The following is a 21,511-nucleotide window of genomic DNA, read 5'->3' as shown; positions in this document are numbered from 1 at the left end:
TGGGATACTCACAGCACCAACAGTACAAAAAAAGACCAATAATTAGGTAACCAGCAGCTTTCCAGAAGATCTACTTTCAGCTGCATTTCCACTTGAATTTCCAGGCTTGTAACTTTTCTTGAAAAGAATGGCTCATCTAGTTAATAAGGAAAGTTCAAGATATTGGAATTTTCCAATTCACTCCAGTTAAGACTATTAAATCTTCTGTAGCAGTGGCTCAGATGTCAAGCCTAGTGGAAAATGGCATCCTGGCTGACATAGCAGATGTTATGAAAGACCAGCTTTTATGTTCACCCCATCTTTTATTAGCTGCTTTGGCATGTGGGCTGAATTTTTCTGTCTTGAGAATATAACCCTGAAATTCCTAGTAATACTTTTGCCAGCCAGTCTTCAGCCTCTGCAGCTGGGTTGCTGAGTCTCTCCCTGAGGGAAGCACCCAATTAAGAGAAGATGGTAGCTGAAGATGCTTCAAGTATCCTGACTTCAGAAATGCTTTCTACAGAAAGCGTTACAAGTTCAGCCTATGAAAAAATGACTCTAAAAAAGACATGTGAACTAAAGCCCCTTACATGAAATGAAATGGCAGATACCAATCTTCTCTTCAGCTGGGCGTTCTACAGTGCCACACTGGACAAATGAAGGATCAATTCTATCAAACTATAGGCCACTACTACTGCTTGTTCCATGTGCTCCACTAATGCTCCAATGCTAAAAGCTGAACTAGTGGCAGGTTTACCAAAGGCTTCAGCAGCTGAAGTACAAAGCCAAGACCACTAAAGCTATAAATTATGGCATAATACAATACCTGCCCATTCACTTCACATAACCCACAGAAATCTTACAAATCATATTGACTCTGAAGGACAAGTGATTTACATTGGATGTGTTCTGGAAACCTAGAGGCATTAAATATGGTCTCCTTCTTATTCACATAATTTATTCAAAAATGTTTTACAAAAACAGTTGAAGCCTTCAAGAGGTTAAATTAAAAAAAAAACAAAAACCAAAACTTATATAATAGCAATGTTAACCATCTTTTTCTTTTAAAATTTTCCTTCCATCTCAGTGAGCACAGTATCACTAGTGCTTACACATGCTAGCAATGCAGAAATTTGTCATCTAATAATAGCCAAGGAAGTATTAGAAGCTGCTGTGATGCTCAAAGACGGAATCACCTTTAAGGTCCTTCTGCCTGGGAATAGTCTCTTTCTGAGACACACATCTCGACAGAGAGGGGAAAGACAATGTTCCAGCCACAGGGTTTCTTACATATACAGCAAAAATTAGAAAACCAAGAGGTAAAACTGTCTTGAGAGCCGTGCTTTCATGGGATGATAAAACTAATTGGAAGTTTTAGGTCTGCAGTGTTAAAGGGGAATTTTATTTCAGCCTCTAACTAAAATGAAGGCCCTATAGAGGGAAGTTTTTTTTCAGAAGCTAAGATACAAACAATTATTCACGCATTAAAAAGCACTGCAAGAATTAATTTAAGAAGAGCAATAATCCTTTTCCTGTATGGTGGAGATACCAGACATAAGAGCAGGCAAAGGCTGATAAGAGGTAACTAGAACTTACTATAAAGTGTCAGAAAGTCATTGTCATACAAAAGAATGAAATGCAGAAGAAATGACATTGACTAAAAATTCTCCCCATTCCCATTAAAAGTTCAAATGAGATATTTTAATTCAAGCTGATATTATTTAGTTATACACCTCACTTCATTTTTCAACACCCACTCGAACACCAGTCAAACATTTATATTCAGTTTTGACAGTTCAAAGAGTTACAGCATTTGGGAGCTGTTGGTAACCATCAGATACCACATAATGTCATGCTGGCACAGTATTGGTATCTGCAATTATAGTTTTACATAGCTCAAAGAAACAACTTAAATGTACAAGTGTGTACCAGGAACAAAAAGACAAAAGATCAGCTGGACACAGGCTTACTGTAGTACCACTGTTATAATTATGTGATATATTTGTTTGCAATACAATACAGCTCTAGCAATATATTAAAAAGAAAAAGTTTAAGGTTTGCAACATAGCCTGCCTATGTGTAAAAATGGGCCTGAGGAGACTGTCTGGCCAGCTTTTCTTCTTTTTAGAACACTCATTTGAATTAAAAGTAAACTAATGTGAGGATCCAAAGAAGTGTCTGGGACACAGCAGAATGGAGAAACACAAATAGTTTTCCAGTAAGAACAAAAAATCCGAAGTCTGAGAGTGGTCACTGACATTACTGACCAATGCTCTTTAGGCACCTCCAGCCACATGGAGAGAAGAGCCAAGTTCCCTGCACCAGAATAATTGTGTCAGGCATTACCCATTGGTTGGAGATGCACCCAATTGCTCTCAAAGACCTATGGTGTCCCCTGCTTCTCTGTATTCAGAAGTGGAGGCTTGTCCCAGAAATGCTAACAAGTTTGTGCAGGCTTGTGTAAGGCTCTGGAAGAACAGTGCCGGGCAGGACAAGACAACGGCACTCAAAAAAGAAAATGAAAGCTATTTTTGCACAACTCAGAATAGGAACACGGCATGTACAGCTCATTGTCTGCTGTGGTTACCTTCAATCCCAGCAGTGACAAGTGCTGAGCTGTATGTGCATTTTCATTTATCTCTGCAGCTCCAGGCTGAGGGCAGACAGCACCCATTTTACCACAAGACCATGCTTGTGAGACAGTACAAGTGTATTTTCAATTTGCAAGTAAGCAGAGTCCTGTCAAGGGCAATATTAATTTCTACAGGGTCTGAAAAGCAGATCATTATTCCTGACTCTGCCTGTGGGTTATTGGTGCATTAAATAAATAAATAAAAAAAAAAATCATCCCAAATAAAGGCATTTGCTGTTATTGCCAGCATTCTGCATTGGTCTCCAGGAAGATGTGTCAGCTTACTGCAGGATATATAATGACAGTACTAATACAAGCAATTAATTAGTATTTTTCAGCTATAAAAAGCTTTACAAAAGAAGAAAAAGGAAATATTAATGGCACATCACATAAAGAAAGAATCTGGGCACACAGGGGCTTAAAGGCACAGGACAATATTATGTTGAAGAGTCAGACAAAGTCTGGAAACAAAATGTTTTTGAAGAGAACAAAGGAAATGGTGCCTGTAACAGCTGGGGGAATTGACCCAGCGATTAATGTAAGGTTTTCCTGCAACGGAATCCTGTAACTATAGAGTTTGTGCCTAAACAATTGATTCTGCTGCCCTATCTACTAGACTGTGCTAGAGAAAGAAACTGCACAAGTTATTTACTGGTAACAATTAAATCAGCACGATGTCAAACAAAAATTTCTACACTGAAAAAATTGCTCAGTGAACTACAGAAAATACCATGTGATTCATGACCACTAAGAAGAGTGGTAATAACAAAAGGAAGTTTTGAGAGTTCAAGGCAATTTCTGCATCTCTTTCTGTTTCAATTCAGAAACAACTGTCCTCCAGAAAAGTTTGCGTCCTCTTGAAAAGAAAAAAACAAGCCATACAAAAAGTCAAACTCAAAAAACCCAAACACACCCACTGATTGTGTTTCATCAATTCAGAACAAATTTGGGTTTCCCACCTAAGCTGCAAATGTCAGACCATTGCCTACATGCAAAAAAAGCCATTCTCCTCAACAGAAAGGAAGTCCTCACTAGCAAGTGTCAGGCAGTGAAGGGAATAAGAATTCTCATGATCCCAGATTATCATAGTTAAATATTTCTGCAGTAATGAAAGAAATTATAGTCTGACTTTATTTCAAGAATGAAATGAACAGAAAAGAGTCAGCTTTGGGCTGCACTGAGTAACCTACGCCATGTAACTCTTAGATGATCGTGAGGTGGCAGAGGGCATTTAGAAGTTGGAACTTCAGTTTGTCATTGCTTGTCAAAGGAGAAAGCATAAAAAGAAAAAGTAGCAGGCTAGTATAAAGTAACAACTAGTTTAGAAGCTTGCTTCAACATTCATTCTTATTATTTCTCTTGTGTAGTTATTGGACAATTCATGTTTTGTTTAATTCTGATTTGAAAGAAGAGAGTCAGGTTATTTCAATTCATAGCTAGCTATACTGAGCTAGAGGTTTTCACCACTCTATAGTCACTGCTGTGACTACACTGATAAGAAGTTACATGTGACTCAGCCTTGAAGTTATCTGTTACCAGGTGAGTGAGAGAATTCTAGACAGAAGCTCAGAGATTAATGAAGGCTGTCTTAACCTGCTTCTCCTACATACATTGAATTTTAGGCTGCCAGTTCTCATGGACTGGATTACAGAAAACAGCAAACAGGTATCATTGACCAGAGGGTTCCATTTCTGTAGTTTTGTAACACAAAACCAAGGCTAGACAAATAAAAAAACAACTGATTCTAAACAAATAAATGCCAGTATTTTATATTTTGTGAAATGTACTGTTGTATTACCATGGCTAATTGAGTAATAAACATCCTGGGAGGATTAAGTATTTTCATAAACAGTGCTTGCAGGAGTCTTAGCCACAATAGTAGTTTAAGACAGTAGTTTAAGCACTCCTCATTCTCTGGGAATCAACATCTAGGGACAGAATACAAAAGAAATATAGCACACATACAAAATTCATAAGCAGGTGCACTGGGAAGGTAACAATGTCCTCAGAAACCTCCTGGCTGTTTCATGGGCTCAGCTGCTGCCTGTTAAGCCCATTGATCAAATTAAGACTAAGCCCTGCAAGGCAGGTGCCTACCATTGTCCCAGGAAAGAGCTTCATTCTCTTTGTATTTTGCAAATTTGCTGAAAATGGAAGGGTGCACCCTCTTCAAAGGGGGCAGAGATGTTACAGAGCCTCTCACATTTGTGAGACTCATAAAAGCAACTCCACCTGAGGGAGTTTATATCAATGTATTAGGTTTGTATTCAGCTGGCATTAAAATAAACAAAAGGTGGAAGCATTGAAGAAGAAGCAAGGAACTATGAAAAGATAACTGCATGAGGAAGGAGGAAGAGAGTATTGTGTGATGTAATGGCAAGACAGTGGAGAGAAAAATATCAAAATCAGAACATGCAAGCTGAGACAGAAAAGATTAAGTCTGAGCCCTGGCAATCTAATGAATTTACTGTGAATTCTTTGTGGGGGAGACAGCTGCCATTGAGTGCACATAAACACTCCACAGCAGAGCAGCTTCAGAAAGCACAGCAGAGGTCATTCAGAAACTCTCCACATCTCAGAAAGCCTTTTTTATTTTAGAAGAAAAAATCCAGAGATTGACATGAATGATTTGATTTGTTTTCCAGGTCTGCAGAAACAAATGACACAGGAAAGCCTGGAAAGCGCATGTGAGCTCATCATTTTTACAGAAGCCTTCAACAACACAGCAAGCATCTCAGCCTTGGTGAGAGGACCATGCAGGTGTGCCTGCCACTTTAGGAGTACTTTAATAAAAAATTTGCCTTCGTGGACAAGTAACTAGTTTCACTTGGCTCTTCTATTTTAAAGAGAAATAAATTCCTCAGAAACCATAAGATGTTAGCTTGGTAAAGAAGGAATAATGAATAAACCGTTCTCATGGGATGCCAAGATAGGGTGTGAGATATCAGTACAAGAGGTCAAAGCCAAAGGTAAGTTTAATGAAAACCCTTGACAACAAATGAAAATTTTCACTGGTTCAAGAAGGACTTCAAAGCAGTAGAACTGTCACAAAATGAAGTCCAAGAAATAGGTTATTAAGTGAATACACCTAGGGGTAAAAGGATATTTGTCTGAAGCAAGTACTGTATTCCTTTAAAAGGTTTGCATCTGTATCTTCATTGGGCTCTACAGAATGTAATACATGCAGAGAAACTTCAGTAACACTTTGCAAGGGCATTGAAAAACTTTGCCATATTAAGAAATAGACTCGTTTAGAACAAAAGCTTCTGACTGACATCCTGTTTTACTGTTGCGGCAGTGGTTGAAGACATTAACGTCCCCACCAGAGGTTACTGTCCCTGCAGCAAGGGTAGTGAAGAAGACCCATGTGTCCATGCCTCCAGAGCTCCAGTTCAGGAACCAGCATGCAGTCTAACCTGATCATCTAAAGGGGCTGGCACTGCAGCACAGGCTGTGACCTGCAGCAGCTCAAGCACAAGCATATGTCCTGATCTGCCAGCTCTGCCAGGAGGCAGCTTAGAGGAATGATCAGAGACATGTGAATGATGACCTACTAAAGGGCAAAATTCAGAAAGGAAAGTCTTTAAGTCTCAAACATTGAATGTTTTCTATCTCTTTGATTCTGCCACTGAAGTTGGCCACTTGCATTGTCTGTTCATCTGCTACCCATGAACCACAGCTACCTCTGAAGACAGTTGCAGTATAACATCCTATCAATCATGTCAGGTCATGTGTGAACCAATTAATCTGAGACAACAGATAATATGTTGTTTTCAATAAGCAATGTGACCAGTAATATGGTGAACATTTAACACTGCCTAAACTGAGTTAATTTAGACTCACTTTGGACAGTGCTTCTCTGTTGTTCAGACATGTCTGTTGTTCCTTAACAGAAATATAATAAAAAAAAGTCAAAACTACCTACGTCTCTGTGGATGAGAAGAGCCTGCACATGTTAACATGATATACAAAGTACACCATGAAATGCAGATGGGGAAGATTCTCATTAATCAGTGGATGTAATTGTGCATGTTAGAAGGGGACATTGTTGAGGTAATTGTCATATTGAGATCATTTGATTATTCAGAAGCCTTTTCTTAAATATCAGTTTTATGGTGTCCTGTAATGACAGCTTGGGTATTTATTTCGTGCTTTGGTTTGTTTTTGTTTCTTGCTTCATGGCCATGTTGAAAGCATCTTTCATTGCCATTCCAGACTACTGCTGGCTTAGCTATGCATTATTAAACAATAATTAGCTGCTAACCTACAATTAACTGCGTATCTGTGATGAAAACAAACAATCCTTAGATACAATTTGTAAGGTGCTTCATAAAGAAATCTTGTTAACAGCTGTTTTCATTACTGTTAGCATGAATACACAATGGTCCAGCAGGTGCCACAGGAGACTGAAGCCTTTGGGCAAGCAGGTTTGAAATCCACCTGCTTCCCTTACTACAAAAAAAAGAATCACAGCCCTACACAGTAAGATTTGGCCAGAGGGATTACTTAAGTCAATTCCCACTACTTAATACTATGTCAAAGGCATCAACTGAATGAACAGTTTTCCCCAATTACACACAAGTAGGAATGCAAATTCTTTATCCAGAACCAGGAATGGCTGAACTTTTGCATAGCATCTGATGCCAAACAAGGTCAATCAAGTTCAAATTGGCTTTCCAATGCTGCCACGTGGGCTACAGCCCAAATTTCACTGCTCTGTGCAGAGGAAAGTCATGCCAGATACATTTAAATAGAGCGAAAATGGCACCTGGAACAACACAATCTGGTTAAATGGCCAATGACTGCAAGCAGTGATCAGAAAAAATGCAGTCCCACTACAGACACAATGTGCTTACGATCACGCTCTTCAGTGTCGTGAATTTTCTGTTAAAATATCGCTTTGCATTTTCAGAAGGCAAATCAATGTTCACAAACATATCCTCACTTCTATTATTCTGTAAGTTTTAGAACTGTCCACCAGATTTTCTTACATGAAGATTTCCAATAAAGAAATTTTTTTCTAGTAACAGAGAGTATGGCCACTCCTGTCCACTGACATCTTTGACAGCTTTGAGGCCATAATTCATATTATGGCTTTTATCATAATTTTTATCTGCACAACTCAAGTCAGAAATTGTTATTTTCCAGACCCACACTTCCATGCAAGTAAAAGTGAAAAATTAAACAATGAATGATAAAAAAAACCAAACCCAAACAAGTTATTAATTCAGTTTTACTTCTGCAAAATAAAAAAGAGCCTTCCTCTCTTTCAGAAAGCACTTTTTTTTCCCTTTTTTTAAAGGGTCTGCCTGGATATCAAAAGGGAAGAGAAATGGCAGGGGTCTGGAGTGATTTTCTTCTAAAGTCTTTGCCTTATACAAATGAATTTGCACAAGACTTCAGAAAATAACGCCCTGACTTGAAACATGATGAAGTTATGATTTAGTCCTTGTCTAAACTCCATATAGTTCTACAGCAAAATGTATCCACGATATTAATAAAATATACTAATAAAAGATGAGAATTTCTGTCTCAAAGAGATTAAATAAACACATGGATTTCTGAATTCTAGGTAAAGTACATAGGTGTTTTGAATTAATAGTAATTATTTCTCCCCACATCCTTAGTCTGAATTAATGGACCATTGCAGGTGGATGGCACTAGAGCTGCAAAACTTTCAGATGCCAAGGCAATATATATGACAGTTACTGCAAATGTAACTTGCCAGATGGAGCTTAGCTCTACCCATGGATAATATTAATTATCCTTCTTGTTTTCTCTGTAATGTCCTATTGGAAGAAGTGGGGTACAACACTGCCTAACCACAGTCACCTTTCATTGCCACCAAGTTGCCTCCCAGCTTTAGAAAGACAAAAAAGCAAGGGAAGAACAGCTTACCATAGGAAAAAATTCTCAAAAGATGAAATCTCAAAATACTTTTGACCTTCAGCTACAGCTGCCATTAAATCAGGTTTGAATAGAAGAGAAATATTAAGTTTAAATATTAAATTAAGAGAAATATTAAGTTCCGAGTGACCAAACCTGACAGAAACAGAGGGCCAGACAGCCTGTGCTATTCCCTCTCTTTGCTTCTAGAACAACCCTCAGTGTTCTGAACTGCTATTTACACCCTCTGCCTTGTTCAGTCTTCAACTCTCTTGGGGAAAGGTGATGACACTGCCATTTTTTCACTCTGTTTCTCCCCTCACAGTAGAAGCCCTGATGCCATTTAACTGTGGCTGCCTTTGATGCCTCACATGCACCACTACAATAGGAAGCAGGAGAGCACAAGTGCCTGCCAGGAGTTGCAGCAGCAGATCTTCCCAAGCCATGCCAAAGGAAACCTGACCCTGTGGAGAGAGCAACTCAGACTCAGAATCTGAAACAGAGACCTGTCTTGGATGGTGTAACAAACCATCATAAAAGAACAAGTCAGAGGTTGCAGGCTTAACAACTCACTCCTTTTGATACATCATTTCCTAAGGCCAAAGTGAACATAGCAGATCCTGGTCCTTAACAATCCATTGCCAGGCTCTCATCTTCCTGTCCAGTTCATGCCAACTTCCCTCCTTTTTTTCTTCCAGGAATCACATGGAGCAGATGTGAACACCATTCCCACAGCTTCAGTTAAGAAAGGACAAAATAAACAACTTGCAAGCATTGGACATTAGCTGAGAGGCATCCAGAGAGACACTAAGCCTTTTCACAACAGATTGTAAGTGGTCCTTGCTTCTTGCCAGGGCAACAAATGTTATAGCCAAGCAAGCAGAAATTTCTCTGCTGTGCTTGAGTCCATAAAAAGGACAACGTGTAATCAGCCATCTGATCACCAAAGAATTATGCATCTTCAGGCAAGCAACAGTACCTCAGAATGAGTCAGATGTGGGGGTGGAAGAAGTCCTCTATGCGAGAGGCTCCCACTGCAGTGGTTCTTTCTGAGGCATATACACAACATACAACCCTCCTTCTTCCTCCCATCCATCTTTCCTTTCCACCTTGGCATTTTTATTTATGTCTAGCAGCTGGAAATCCTGCTGATTCCCAGCAAGCACACACAGCTCTGTTACAGAACGGTTCCAGCTGCCCTCCTGGCTCTGGAGGAAGCCCATAAGCTCTGCAGCACAGATCCTCCCCTAGTGCTTTTAAAGCTGGATGCCTTCAGTGACTCCAGAGAAACAGGCTGTATATTCTGACCTGCCTACCATATCTATATTCTAAATTTCATTCTCACTAATTGCTAAATCTCAAGACAAGCAGGTCACAGCAGTAGTCACCTGAACAGCCATTGCTCACAACCTTAAGAACAATTAATTATGCAAGTCTGACAGGTGTCAGAGTAAATGGCAATACATTAGGCAGTTGAGACAAAGATATACAACTTAAGTAGTATATGTAAACATATATGGGACAAACGTGAGGGGAAGAGTGGAATGTATGAGGAGGGCAGAATCAGTTTTAGCTTGCTTTTATATGAATATCTCTAACAAGGTTATGTTTATAACAATGAAACAAATCTACAAATCTGGGCACTAGAAACCCAAGTGCTCATATAAGTTTTAATACACATGGCACTGCTTTAGCAGAGAACAAGAGGATTTACTGCTGCCTAAATGTAATCAATTGGGAGCTAAGACAATGATGCATAAGATTTGGACCCTAAACATATTTGCAAGTCTTGAGCCTACTCTGAGGCATTATGCTAATATATCCACAGCAAAGAGTAATCAAATAGTCTCCAGGAATACTGACTCTACCAAAAAATGTTTCTAAAGTATAGATATCACAGATCACAGAATGACTGGGCTTGGAAGGAACCTCTGAAAGTCATCTCATCCAACCCCCCTTCTAAAGCAGGTTAACCTTGAGGAGGTGCACAGAATCATATTAATGCATTTTTGAGCATCTCTAGAAAAAGAGATCTCACAACCTCTCTGAGAAGCCTATTCCAGTCTCTGCCACCTGCACAGTGAAGAAGTTCCTCCTATTCAGATGGAACTTCCTGTGTTTCAGTTTGTGCCTATTGCTCCTTCCCCTGTCACTGGCACCAAAGATTCTGGCCCCATCCTCTTGACATCCACCCTTAAGATGTTTCATATACATTGAGAAGATCCCAGACAAGTCTGTTCCTTTAATTCAGGTATTCCTTTCTATATTCTTCTGCTCAAAGTGAAAACAAAATAAGGTCTGACCTCTTAATTACCACATCTTTAAGTCTTTTTTCTTAAGATCCTGAGGAAACAAGACAATTGAAATCCAATCCTACTCACTCATACGACAGGCCTCCTACTTAAATCTAAGTCATATGCATTCAAAACATCCATTTCTGTTTTTACCACAGCACAGAGTAAATTTTCTGCTCTCTGCTTTACACATCTCTAGAACTAAAGTAGAACTTCAGGGTCTAAATATCACTATGAAAGACCTAGGCCAACAACCAAGGAGAAGGGAAAGGGAATACACCACCTGATGGAATTTACAAGGTATTATTCATATTATCGGAACAGTGCCTGTGAACTTGGTAGCAAGATGGACCAAGGACGCTTATTTTACTACAAGGGAAAGAAAAGAACCATTTACACAGTAGGTTTCTTGACAGATGCTGAATGAATAGAGTAAGGATTAGAAAAGAGTAGCTCCTGGCTCAGGACCTGTGTCCATCCTGCTACAGACTTTTAGCTTTCTAGATGAAGTACTGAAACCCCAAAGCAGCTTGGCAGCTCACCTCCCTCTGCAAGACACTTGTGTTCCACTTGCTGTGGTCTGCCCCATTAATCTTCTCACCATCAAATTTCCTCTTACCTCTTGCTTCCTGCATTAAGTTCTCCTAACAGAAGGATAATATATTAAAGGAATAATAATAACACTGATAACAATAATCTAAGAAATACATACTTCTTTCTCCATATTTCTCCTCATTTGATTAGTCTCCCAGCAAGAGCAGCATTAATCACTGGGACAAGAGATAAAAGATAAAGTCCAATTTGAATTTTGCTGTGTGCTACTGAGAATGTATGTGTGTGTTCAGGCAGGAGGGAGGGAGGCCGCAGGATAATCTGTCATTTTATATATTTATGCTGTTGGAGGCAGTCGGGACTGGTTCTCCATTGTTACCACAGATTAAAATCATTCATGTCCTTATACGTTCATTGGAGGTCATCTTTCAGGAAAAGAGAGATATTATAACCAAGTTAAATTCAAGCTATTTCTGCAAATCTCTGTGTATGGCTTGGACACCAAGGCAATAGCTTGGATGTTAGGAGAACACAACACATATAATTTTTTTATCCTTACCTGACCTGACCATTTTTACACTGAGTTTTCTTGCTTTGAAACAGTTATGGGAAAAGAACAGCAGCAAGTGAGAGGAAAAGCTGCATTTTAAATTATCTTAGTACAAGTGAGTGATCCCAGCTCTTTTCTGACTTCAAACTGCCATGGAAGAATCCATGGATCCTCAGACCTCACTTCCAGAATGTCTACTAAACTGAGTCTCAGACAGTTTGGCAAAAATAAAAGACTTTATCCTTAGGGGACATGGAGTGTGGAACCAAGCAAAAACTAAAAGTAGAAGAGTGGTTACTAGCTGTATAGTATGAGTTTGTCTTTCCCTAAAACCTTTCCTTCCCCAAAATAGAGTTCCTAGAACCACCAGCCTACCAGTTCGGGCCAGGTCACTCTCCCTCTAAGCCATGCTGGTTCTTTCCCATATCTTTGTGAGAGAGATGCATCTCATCCTTTGGATCTCAGTTGCCATCTGCCCCTCGGCATTCATCTTTTCTGTACCCACGTTGATACATTTGGCCATTAAAGCATTTTCAACATTTCCTACTCTCTTATTCATGCCCCCTATAAAACTACTGGTATTCCCTGGGAATTGTCTTTACCCAGAAATCAATTTCCTTAGAACACCTAATCTGAGACCCAGTAAAATGGGCAATACAACACTAGTCAAAAACTCTAAAAGTAATTATTAGGGAAGAGGACCTTTATTAGTCATTTTAAGGGTGAAAAACCAACATATTTCATATGCAAATACAAATACCAAATATCAAATAATAACTTTTCCTCCAAAAATCCACTCTAAGAAAAAAGGGAAGCATTTACATCCTATGTAATACCAGGAGAACTGAAATCTAGGTTTTCACCCCTTTGGCTTTATTTTTCCTTGGAAATTTTGTGGAAACACATTCTTATCTTTCAGAATATAATAGAAGCAATTTTTCAATCAAAATTAACAACATCCCACCTACTCATATGCCATCTAAGGGAGGAGACAAAGAATTGGTGGCTGCATAGCCTGTCTTGTTAATCACTACTTTTATGAGCTATACTGTGTCAGACATATCTTGCAAATCAGTGACAACTCATCCCACAGATGAAAAAGAAACTAGCAGAAATCCTTCTGTTTCTGTTAGCTAACAACACCATCATTCTGCAGAAAATCCAAGGCATTAATTAGACGGTTTCAGAAAGCAGGTCTGTCACAACAACACGGTTGTGTTTCCAATTTCTGTGCATTCACTGAAATGAATGATCTAGGAAAGGTAAGTCTCTCTGCCAGTCCTGTAAAAAAAAAAAAAAAACAAAATACAAAAACAAAAACCCAAACCAAACAAATAAAATGGAACTATATGTTCAGGAAGCCTTCTGGCAATGTCTGCAGCTTCTAGGCATTTCCCTTAAGTATATAAATAGCAAGGGAGCAGATATACTATAACAAAACATGAGCCAATCCTCCAACTATATTTAAGCCATAATCACTGATTCTACTCCATTTGTTCCCAAGTAGTTGCTTTTGCAATATTGGATCTCTTCATCATATCTTGTCGCTGCACAACCATTCTAGAACAACACACTCGTACTATTCTTGCACTTGGCTTGGGATCAAATGTATGGTCAACTAGAATAGCTTTAGTTCCTCCATACTGTATTAATCAGATTTTGAAAATAATCTTTCACGTGACTTTCAAGAATCCTTTTTGACAGGGTACATGACAGGTCTAAATGCATAAAGGAATACTGCACTCTGAAAAAATGCATACTGATGTTATTAATTTTACTTTCTGAGAAATGTATGCCTGCCTGCCTGAAGAAGGCAGGCATCAGCCTACTACAGCTGTTATTTCAGATTCCTATTCTTTTATTCAAGAAAAAGGTGTGCTGCTTGTTCACCTAAAGGCAACTAAAAATTTCAATAGTTCTTGATCAAGATAAAACAAAGTATCAGAGAAAAATCTAAAAAGGTTCTGAAATTCCAGAAAAGTGCTAGACCTGCCCCCTTTTATCCTCCCTTTGCTCTTTGATGCTGGGCCAAATCTTCATTTCTAAAATTGACAGGAGAACAGAATTTGGTACATGTGTCAAAAACACCAGCTGAGATTTTGCTGCAAGACCCAAATGATTGCCCAGGCCTGTAAGTTAAGGGAATGTAATCTCAACCCTTTTAGAGACGAATCAGCCAACCCAGAACTTCTGTAAACTATTAGACCGAGGAAACAAAAAAGGCAGCGTGGATCCTAACAAAACACACAGAGGAGTGGCTGAAGTGACTACTTGCTAATGCTGCTATATAAAAACAAGTTATTCAAAGAATTAGTGTAAGCTGTATTTTGAGAAATTATGCTATATGCCAACTTGTGACTCTCAAGTTTGCCATACACATCCAGTCAAACCCCTCCCCTGGAGTCATAAGACAGACTTCTCCATTTGGAGCCAAAAATGGCTACTAAGTTTAATGTTCCAATATCACTGCTGGTAATGTCAACAAATGACAGCACAGGCCCGCATATGTATGAACTGTTTTACAAGCACAATGTTCTTTATTACTGTAATTGTGCTTAGCAGAAATACAAGACTGAGTTTACTTTCATTATCAGTACTTGCCAGCACTGGGGAGCACAAGCTGGAAAAATAATATTACAGCAAAATCACATTTTTCTTTTGAATGGGCACTGTACTTGTGGATCACTTATGGCACTTCTAGAAGACTGGTTCTCTATGGCACTTTCAGAACTGCAGCACAACTGTTCTGCAGAGAGTGGATGAGACCATGAAAATGTAAGATTCTCTTTTAGATTATATGAATGTTTAGATTATATGAACGGTAATCTGAGTATCCTGAAAACAGCATCAATAAATATAAATTAAACACACCATACCACTTGCACATCTAATACTAACTTGGAGAATATTTCTGTGCCTTTCCCATACAGAACATTATCAAATATCATATCATATCGTATCCATGTTTCTGGTTAGGTAGCTACTACATTACACACCAAAGATTCTGTATTTCAGTGTGCCCTAAATCTATTTCTTTATAACATATTTGTAAAGTATTTAGAGGTCATTTGGTATCACTGAATTAGTAAATGTAATCTACATGAACAATAGGCTGCATGAAAATTTTCAACATTTGAATTCTTGCTTCCATACTCTACTTCCTTTCTCTGCTCAAAGCACGTTACCATTTACAGAAGAGATGTGACTGTGAATAAGTAAATGCCATTTTGTGAATGTCACTGCAGCAATGTAGGAGTGTAGTACAGGAGAAGGGATTCCACTCTGAAGCATGACAAAGTTTGGAGCTTTGGTCTCTTTAAAAAAAAATAATGGAGGAAGAAGCAGATACGAAGGGATAAGTGCCAGACTCTGTAATTCTCAGCTGTGCCAATGAGCCAGTGAAGTCAGTCTTTAAAGCACAGACTCATCAAAAGCTGTTTTTTCATTACAGCTTTGCAGTCTTGGGATGAAAATGTCACTAGTGACTTATAAGAAGCAAAAACCAAATTAAAGGCCAATTTCTTTCCCTACCAAATTATTATCTATGAGTGTAAAAGAAAGTACCTAGGCAAGACCAAGGGTGAGACAATTTTATTTGTCTTACTGACAGTGAAAGTCTAATTAGACTGACAAATCTTCTGTGCTATTTTCCTTTGTGATATACACTGTAAGGAAGGATTTAGCCTGGAGCTACACGTTATAGAAAGACATTAATCAAAATTATTGGACACTCAACAGAAAACACAGTTAGAAGGCTGAAAAGCCTATTGGTTAAAAATAAAGGTTGAGAACCTTACTCTAAGCCATGACAATGGGCTGGACTCTCCATATAGATAATGGGATGATCCCCTCTTCTGCTCTCTAGAGAGAACAGTCTGCATATAATAAATCATGAATTGTCATTCTACAGCTCTAAGATCATAGCTGAAAACATCCACAAGTAAATTATTCTTGTCACCTACAAGTTATAGTTTGAACAGTTAGGCAGGTGTCATTTTCCACATCTCAAGGAGTTGAGGCATGCCCTGGAGAAGTAACAGAGCACACAGTTTCTGGTTCCACATGGAGAGCATAAGTTCATCTGTCCTCCCAGAAGGGTTCTGATCTTTTGTTCACAGATAACTGTTTTGATCTTGGGATCCTCAACCATCCATGCCATAGGCCAGACATATCAGGGACCTGCCCTAGGGATTCCAGATTACCTGGTTCTCCACTTGGATTTGATGAACTGAGTGTGTTTGGAATGGAAGATGTGTATGACGATGAATGATCTCTAGACTAGATTTAGTAATTAACTTCGCATAAATTGTTTGAAAACTGAATGACCCAGCTGTAAGCAAAGACAGAATGAGCCACATAAAAGCATACAGAAAGTCTCCTAAAAAGCTTTGAACAGCGACTCATAAAAGAGAATTCTGACCACTTAAGCAGTTGCCATGGAAGCAGAAGACAAGAGAATGAGTGTCACTTTAACCTGTTTTTACAGAGGTCTCCCAAACCAAAAAAATCCCTGAAGTATTTCATGAATAACTGAAGTTGTTCTTTAAATCAGCAAATAGGGACAAATAGGGATTCCAGCACCACTGACTAATGAAGTAACCCTGTGAGAAGCATGACAACCTTGCAAGAATGCGGTGTGGCTCAGCACAGTGACTCTCATGCAGAAGCAGTCTGCATGGCACCTTACTGTACCACACAGAAAAGCTAGCAGCTTGTCTTTCAGGCCTTTGTGGCTAACATGGCAAAGCAGAAGTCTCAGAGCGGATATTATCACAGGAGAGTCTGATGTGTCAGGGCCCTGAGAGGCACCAAGAAATTAGTACATGCCACTTCCAGATTTACTGTACTTAAATCCAGGACAAAACCTTTCTCAATGCATGAGAAAGTCAAATCAATGCTTCTTCTTGTGGCAGCAGAGCACAAGCACCATTTGCAACTCACTGAAACAGACACAAGTCGAAACGTCTTTCTTTCCCTTATTTTCAGTTAGCAAAAAAAAGTCAGTTCTTCCTACTTACTTCTCTTAATCACAGGAACATTCTCAGCAGTATAGCATACAGCCATATATCTCACCTGTTTCTCACTCAAATCCTAGCTGTCCTCCTTTGCCTTGAGTTTTACTGCCTTGCAGAAATTTAGTATAAATTTATAGACATTTTAAATGCTAATTTCAGCATTATTCCCAACAATATTTTTATCTCAATTCCCTTTATCTTGGTTGTTTGTCCAAAACTATATACCATGTCTGAGATCTTCAAAAGTTGATGGATATCATAGACCTGAACATGTACTGTGTATTTCTAAACCTCTTCATTTTCTCAGCTGTTTTACTCAGCTGTTTTGTGCTCTAAAATACTTCTGTCAGTACACAGACTACCTAACTGCAGGAAGTGTCTTGGTGTGTGTTACAAACAGAAGATATCTTTGCACTTATCATGCTCTTCTGTAGTTTCTTAACAAGTAACGTGTACATCTAAGTCCTTCTGAAATTCCTCTGGATTCTGTAACACTTTGTGATTACTGACTTGATATTCTGCACAAGGTTTATATGCATTTCAAAAAGGAATAGTTTAAATTACTTACATATGAAATTGAGTAATACAAGTAGCACAGATACTCCTAACAGAGGAAGAACAGTAATTCTTTTCCATGATTTGTGCTATTTCACATTAGATGCTTCACTTTCATTTGTATCATGCAGGTATTTATACTACTGGCCAGAACTGTTCTGGGCCAAGTAATGTGCATGTGCAAAATAAAAAGTACATTTTGAACCCAAGGAGTCTGCAATCTTAGCATAAAACAAGATACCACACGTGGATACAGAAACATGGATAATAAAACACAAAAATGTGACAACATTGATTTACTTGATAAACAGTTTGTCTTAGACCATCATCAGCCTAACTCTTTGACTACTTTTTGGCATGCATCATGATGACAAAAAAGTTTCAACAGGATTGGAAAAACAACCTGCTATTGCCTTTTGTATGATATCAGGAAGCAGAAAGATTCCTATGATCAAATCTAAGAGGTGAACAAAAAGTGCTTGAATTGTGCTGATTGGAATCAGAAGAGGCTAAACTTTAAACAGCCTTGAAAGCAAAGAATAACTGTTTATTTCTGAGCAGAAAAGAGAAATCTGGAACAAGGTAATAACTAACTGTATTTGTACCTCGCATAGCCATAGGTTTCTATATTTTATGTTTCTCAAAGAGTAAACTTGCTCTATTAGATTTTTCCACCACTTGGATCTAAAATTGTAAGCAGGCTTGATGATGGTGATGTCGAACAAGAGCTAGATAAAATAACCATTAGGCACCTGAAAAACTGTGGCTGGAGATACTTCCCAAAAAGGAAAAGACAATTTCTTCTCACTTTCACCACAGAGATACTGCAACTTAAGCAGACAGAATCAAATTCCACCAAAAACAAGGAAGAAAGCCCAGCTATCTCTGCTGCAACAGCGATAAAATGGCACGATATTGAAATGCAGAAAGTTGTAATGGAGGTACATATTGACCTTTATTTTTCTTTCAGTGAGTAGCATGAAGTGTCAAAGAGTTATTGCTTTAATATCAGCTGAGATGAGGCCATTTGTTGTGGTGCATGTGTATCCAGGAAATCGCTGCTCTAACCATGTTTTTAGAAGCACTTTGACACTTTATTAAATCTTCTTTATGCTCTTTCAGCACACAGTGGTCTCTGTAGGCTGAGTGAACTGCCACGTAGGCTAGGCAGGAAGCTTTCAGAAAGAGTTCCTTTTCAGGCAAGCCAGCATCATTTCCAGCTTGACCCAGCCCATAAAGGTCCAGTGCCATTTTCTGTCCACTGGTATAGCTAAACACAGTTCTGCTGCCTTTAAAAATTATAGAGGGCAGGATAAGAACCACAGACCTCATCATTCTGGAGATGGAACTGTACAAATATTTTCTCTCAAATTAGAACTAGTCACTGCAGAGAAGGAAATTCTCACAAAGTTTATGACAAACAGTGACCAAACGGGGGTAATTTCCCCTCATTTAGCTGGAACTTTATAAAATCACCTACTGGGTGTTTGAGGCTAATAACTCAATTAATCCCAGTCCGGTTGCCATCTGGATTTACAGAGTACCAAAGTGGGCACTGTTAAACCTCAGCTTGGAATTAATTACTCTTACAGTTGTAAATTCCACTGTAGCCAGACGTACCTCACAGAATTGCTGTGGTTGGAAGTGACCTCTGGAGGTCATCTATCCAAACCTCTGATCAACTAGGATCATGCAGAATCAGCTGTCCAGGACTATGTGCAGATGGCTTTTGAATTTTAACAGCACAGACTCCCCACAAACTTTTGGGGCAACCTGCACCCATGTTCAGTCACCCTCCTGTTAGAAATGTTTCCCAATGATTAGAGGGAAAGTCCTGTGTTTCAGTTTGTGCCCATTGTCTCTGGTCCTGTCACTGGGTACCACTGTCATCTTTACATTCTTCCTTCAGGTATTTGTACACACAGTTAAGATCTCCCCATAAGCCTTCTTTTTTCCAGGATAAACAGTCCCAGCTCTCAGCCTTTCTTCACACAAGAAATGCTCCAGTCCCTTACTCACTTTAGAGACCCTTAGCTAGAGTACCTCCAGTAGCGCCATCTCTCTAATGATTTCAAAACACATTTCATTCTAGTTGATAACACAATAACATGATAACATACTGCTGAAATAAGTAATCCACAGCTCAGATTGATTAGTCAAATGATTCTTTTCTTCGCACAGTCAAGGAGAGCCAATTGAAGGTGTTTATTTCTAATCAGTACCATATTCTGGCTGCCACAAAAGTGGTTCCAAAACCACTGCATTTTAAGGGTTGAAATAACTGCCACAATTAAGTCAGATAATCTAAATTTTTTATTCAGGAATGATTTTTACCAAATAGATGGGAACTGCTCTATGTTGGAACATCTATGTTTTGCAAGAAACTGATCTTGATAGCATTTCTTCAAAATTCTCTGCAGGAAGGCTATAAAAGGGAAATAAAAAATGACTCCAAATCGAAGTAATGCTCCATTGCTTTTTTCCTCATTATGTACTTCACTATTGCAGCAGATCATCCTGTCATAATAATAAATAACCATACACCCACCTCCCATTAAGCTGCGTAACTCTCTTCAGAATACATTTCTCCACATATGGAACTTTTGAAACATAGTTAAAACCTTGTTCTTGTTCACACTGTGACAATCTCACACAAATCAGATTGCACTAGATCAGGAGCAAAATCTATTCCTGCTCTTACATGTCTACGCCACAACAATTCAGCCAGCTGTTTGTCTTGTGTCCAACACAGGAGGACATTTTAAAAATAGAGTTACATGGAGCATTATTCAGAGAACATAGCTTCTATGAACTTACAAATGAGCAGCAAGACATATTAAGAACTGAAGGAAATGGAGAGGACTAACTGACTCACCTGGATGCTGGGCGGTGAACGATTTTTTCGGGTGGTAGTGGTCGCCATTGTGGTTGTGGTTTCCATGACTGTAGTCGACATTTCCGGTGGCACCGATGTTGTGGGTGTTGTTCCCAAGATGGAAGGGACTTCCCCAACAAGTCGGACGCTTCCATTGATTTTTATGTTGGGGTTGTTCTCTGCTGCCATGTTCAGCACTTTCAGGCCATTGTAATAGAGCCCGGAGAGCTGGCCTTGGAAGAGACGGCCTCTGTCCTTCCCTCCTATGGCTATTTGCGCCTGGGTGTTGAAGATCGTTAACTGTCGTCCTAGTGAAGGGGGGTGAATAACATTATTGACAGACATTTCCTTCAATTTGCACACTACATTGAGCCCTGGCCCGAAGTGATGGACAAAAAAGTAGATTCATTCTTGGGAGTGCATATGATGACTATAGAGAAACAGTATGGAAATGTGGTGCCTAAAAGTCATAAATAAGGATGATTAGCCTGGAAGTATGAATACCTAAAACTAAACCTTATACCTCAGCATCCACTCACACATCAAAACTCTGGAGGACCTTTAGAAATTTGAACCTGTTCTTTTAGGATTGGATGAATTTTAAACTACAATAAGACTTCAACACGTGGCTATTTTTGTACTATCAATTCAAACTGCAGTACCTGGCAAGACTTAGCCCATAAATAAACCCCCTCTTGGAATTTTTGGTTAATGCATTAGATTGACTCGTAAAGCCACTTTTAACAATGCCAAGGTTTCAAGGATTGGCTCAAAAACAGTAAAACATCAGGTAAAAATGAAGCAATATAATAATTAAATAGGAGTATCATCATAGAATCAGTCATGATCTTTCACCTGTAAGCTATGTGTTGTGAAGGCATGCAAATCTAAACCCAAGAAAGAACACAAACATTTCTGATGTCTCTGAAAGAGCAAAGCTTTTGAAATAGCGAGGATAACAATGCCCCAGAGTGGTTAAGTCCCAGAATGCCTTGCTCCGCTCTTACAGACAGTGAAATACAAATGTAGGTAGTGTTATGTGGTTTAGTCAAGGTCACATCTTGAGTGTTAGAAGAGGTCCAGTATCATATGCAATAAAAAATACAATTATTAAAAATAAATCTAGTAACAATTGCCAATTTACCTAGTTCTGTAGGACACTGACATCAGCCT

The 21,511-nt window shown here is 38.9% G+C and overlaps 1 protein-coding gene across 15 annotated transcripts in view; it reads right to left on the bottom strand.

Moving 5' to 3' along the window:
* Positions 1–21,511, bottom strand: part of NRXN3 (neurexin 3) — a 912,175-nt gene that overhangs the window by 84,306 nt on the left and 806,358 nt on the right. For 8 of the 15 annotated variants that reach the window (XM_041425182.1, XM_041425016.1, XM_041425103.1 and 5 more), the window contains 2 exons: positions 20,339–20,646; positions 9,789–9,791 (listed from right to left, as the gene is read on the bottom strand). In XM_041425182.1, coding sequence (XP_041281116.1) covers positions 9,789–9,791; positions 20,339–20,646 — 311 coding nt within the window. Of the gene's footprint in view, positions 1–9,788; positions 9,792–20,326; positions 20,647–21,511 lie in introns of all 15 variants that reach the window. The other 7 variants (XM_041425614.1, XM_041425700.1, XM_041425953.1 and 4 more) reach the window with 2 other exon arrangements.

Source organism: Onychostruthus taczanowskii, unplaced genomic scaffold (assembly GCF_017590055.1).
Source record: "Onychostruthus taczanowskii isolate IOZ18803 unplaced genomic scaffold, ASM1759005v1 scaffold1, whole genome shotgun sequence".
Lineage (NCBI taxonomy): Eukaryota > Metazoa > Chordata > Aves > Passeriformes > Passeridae > Onychostruthus > Onychostruthus taczanowskii.
The sequence above is the reverse complement of the archived record's forward strand: the minus strand, read 5'-3'. Positions and strand labels throughout refer to the sequence as shown.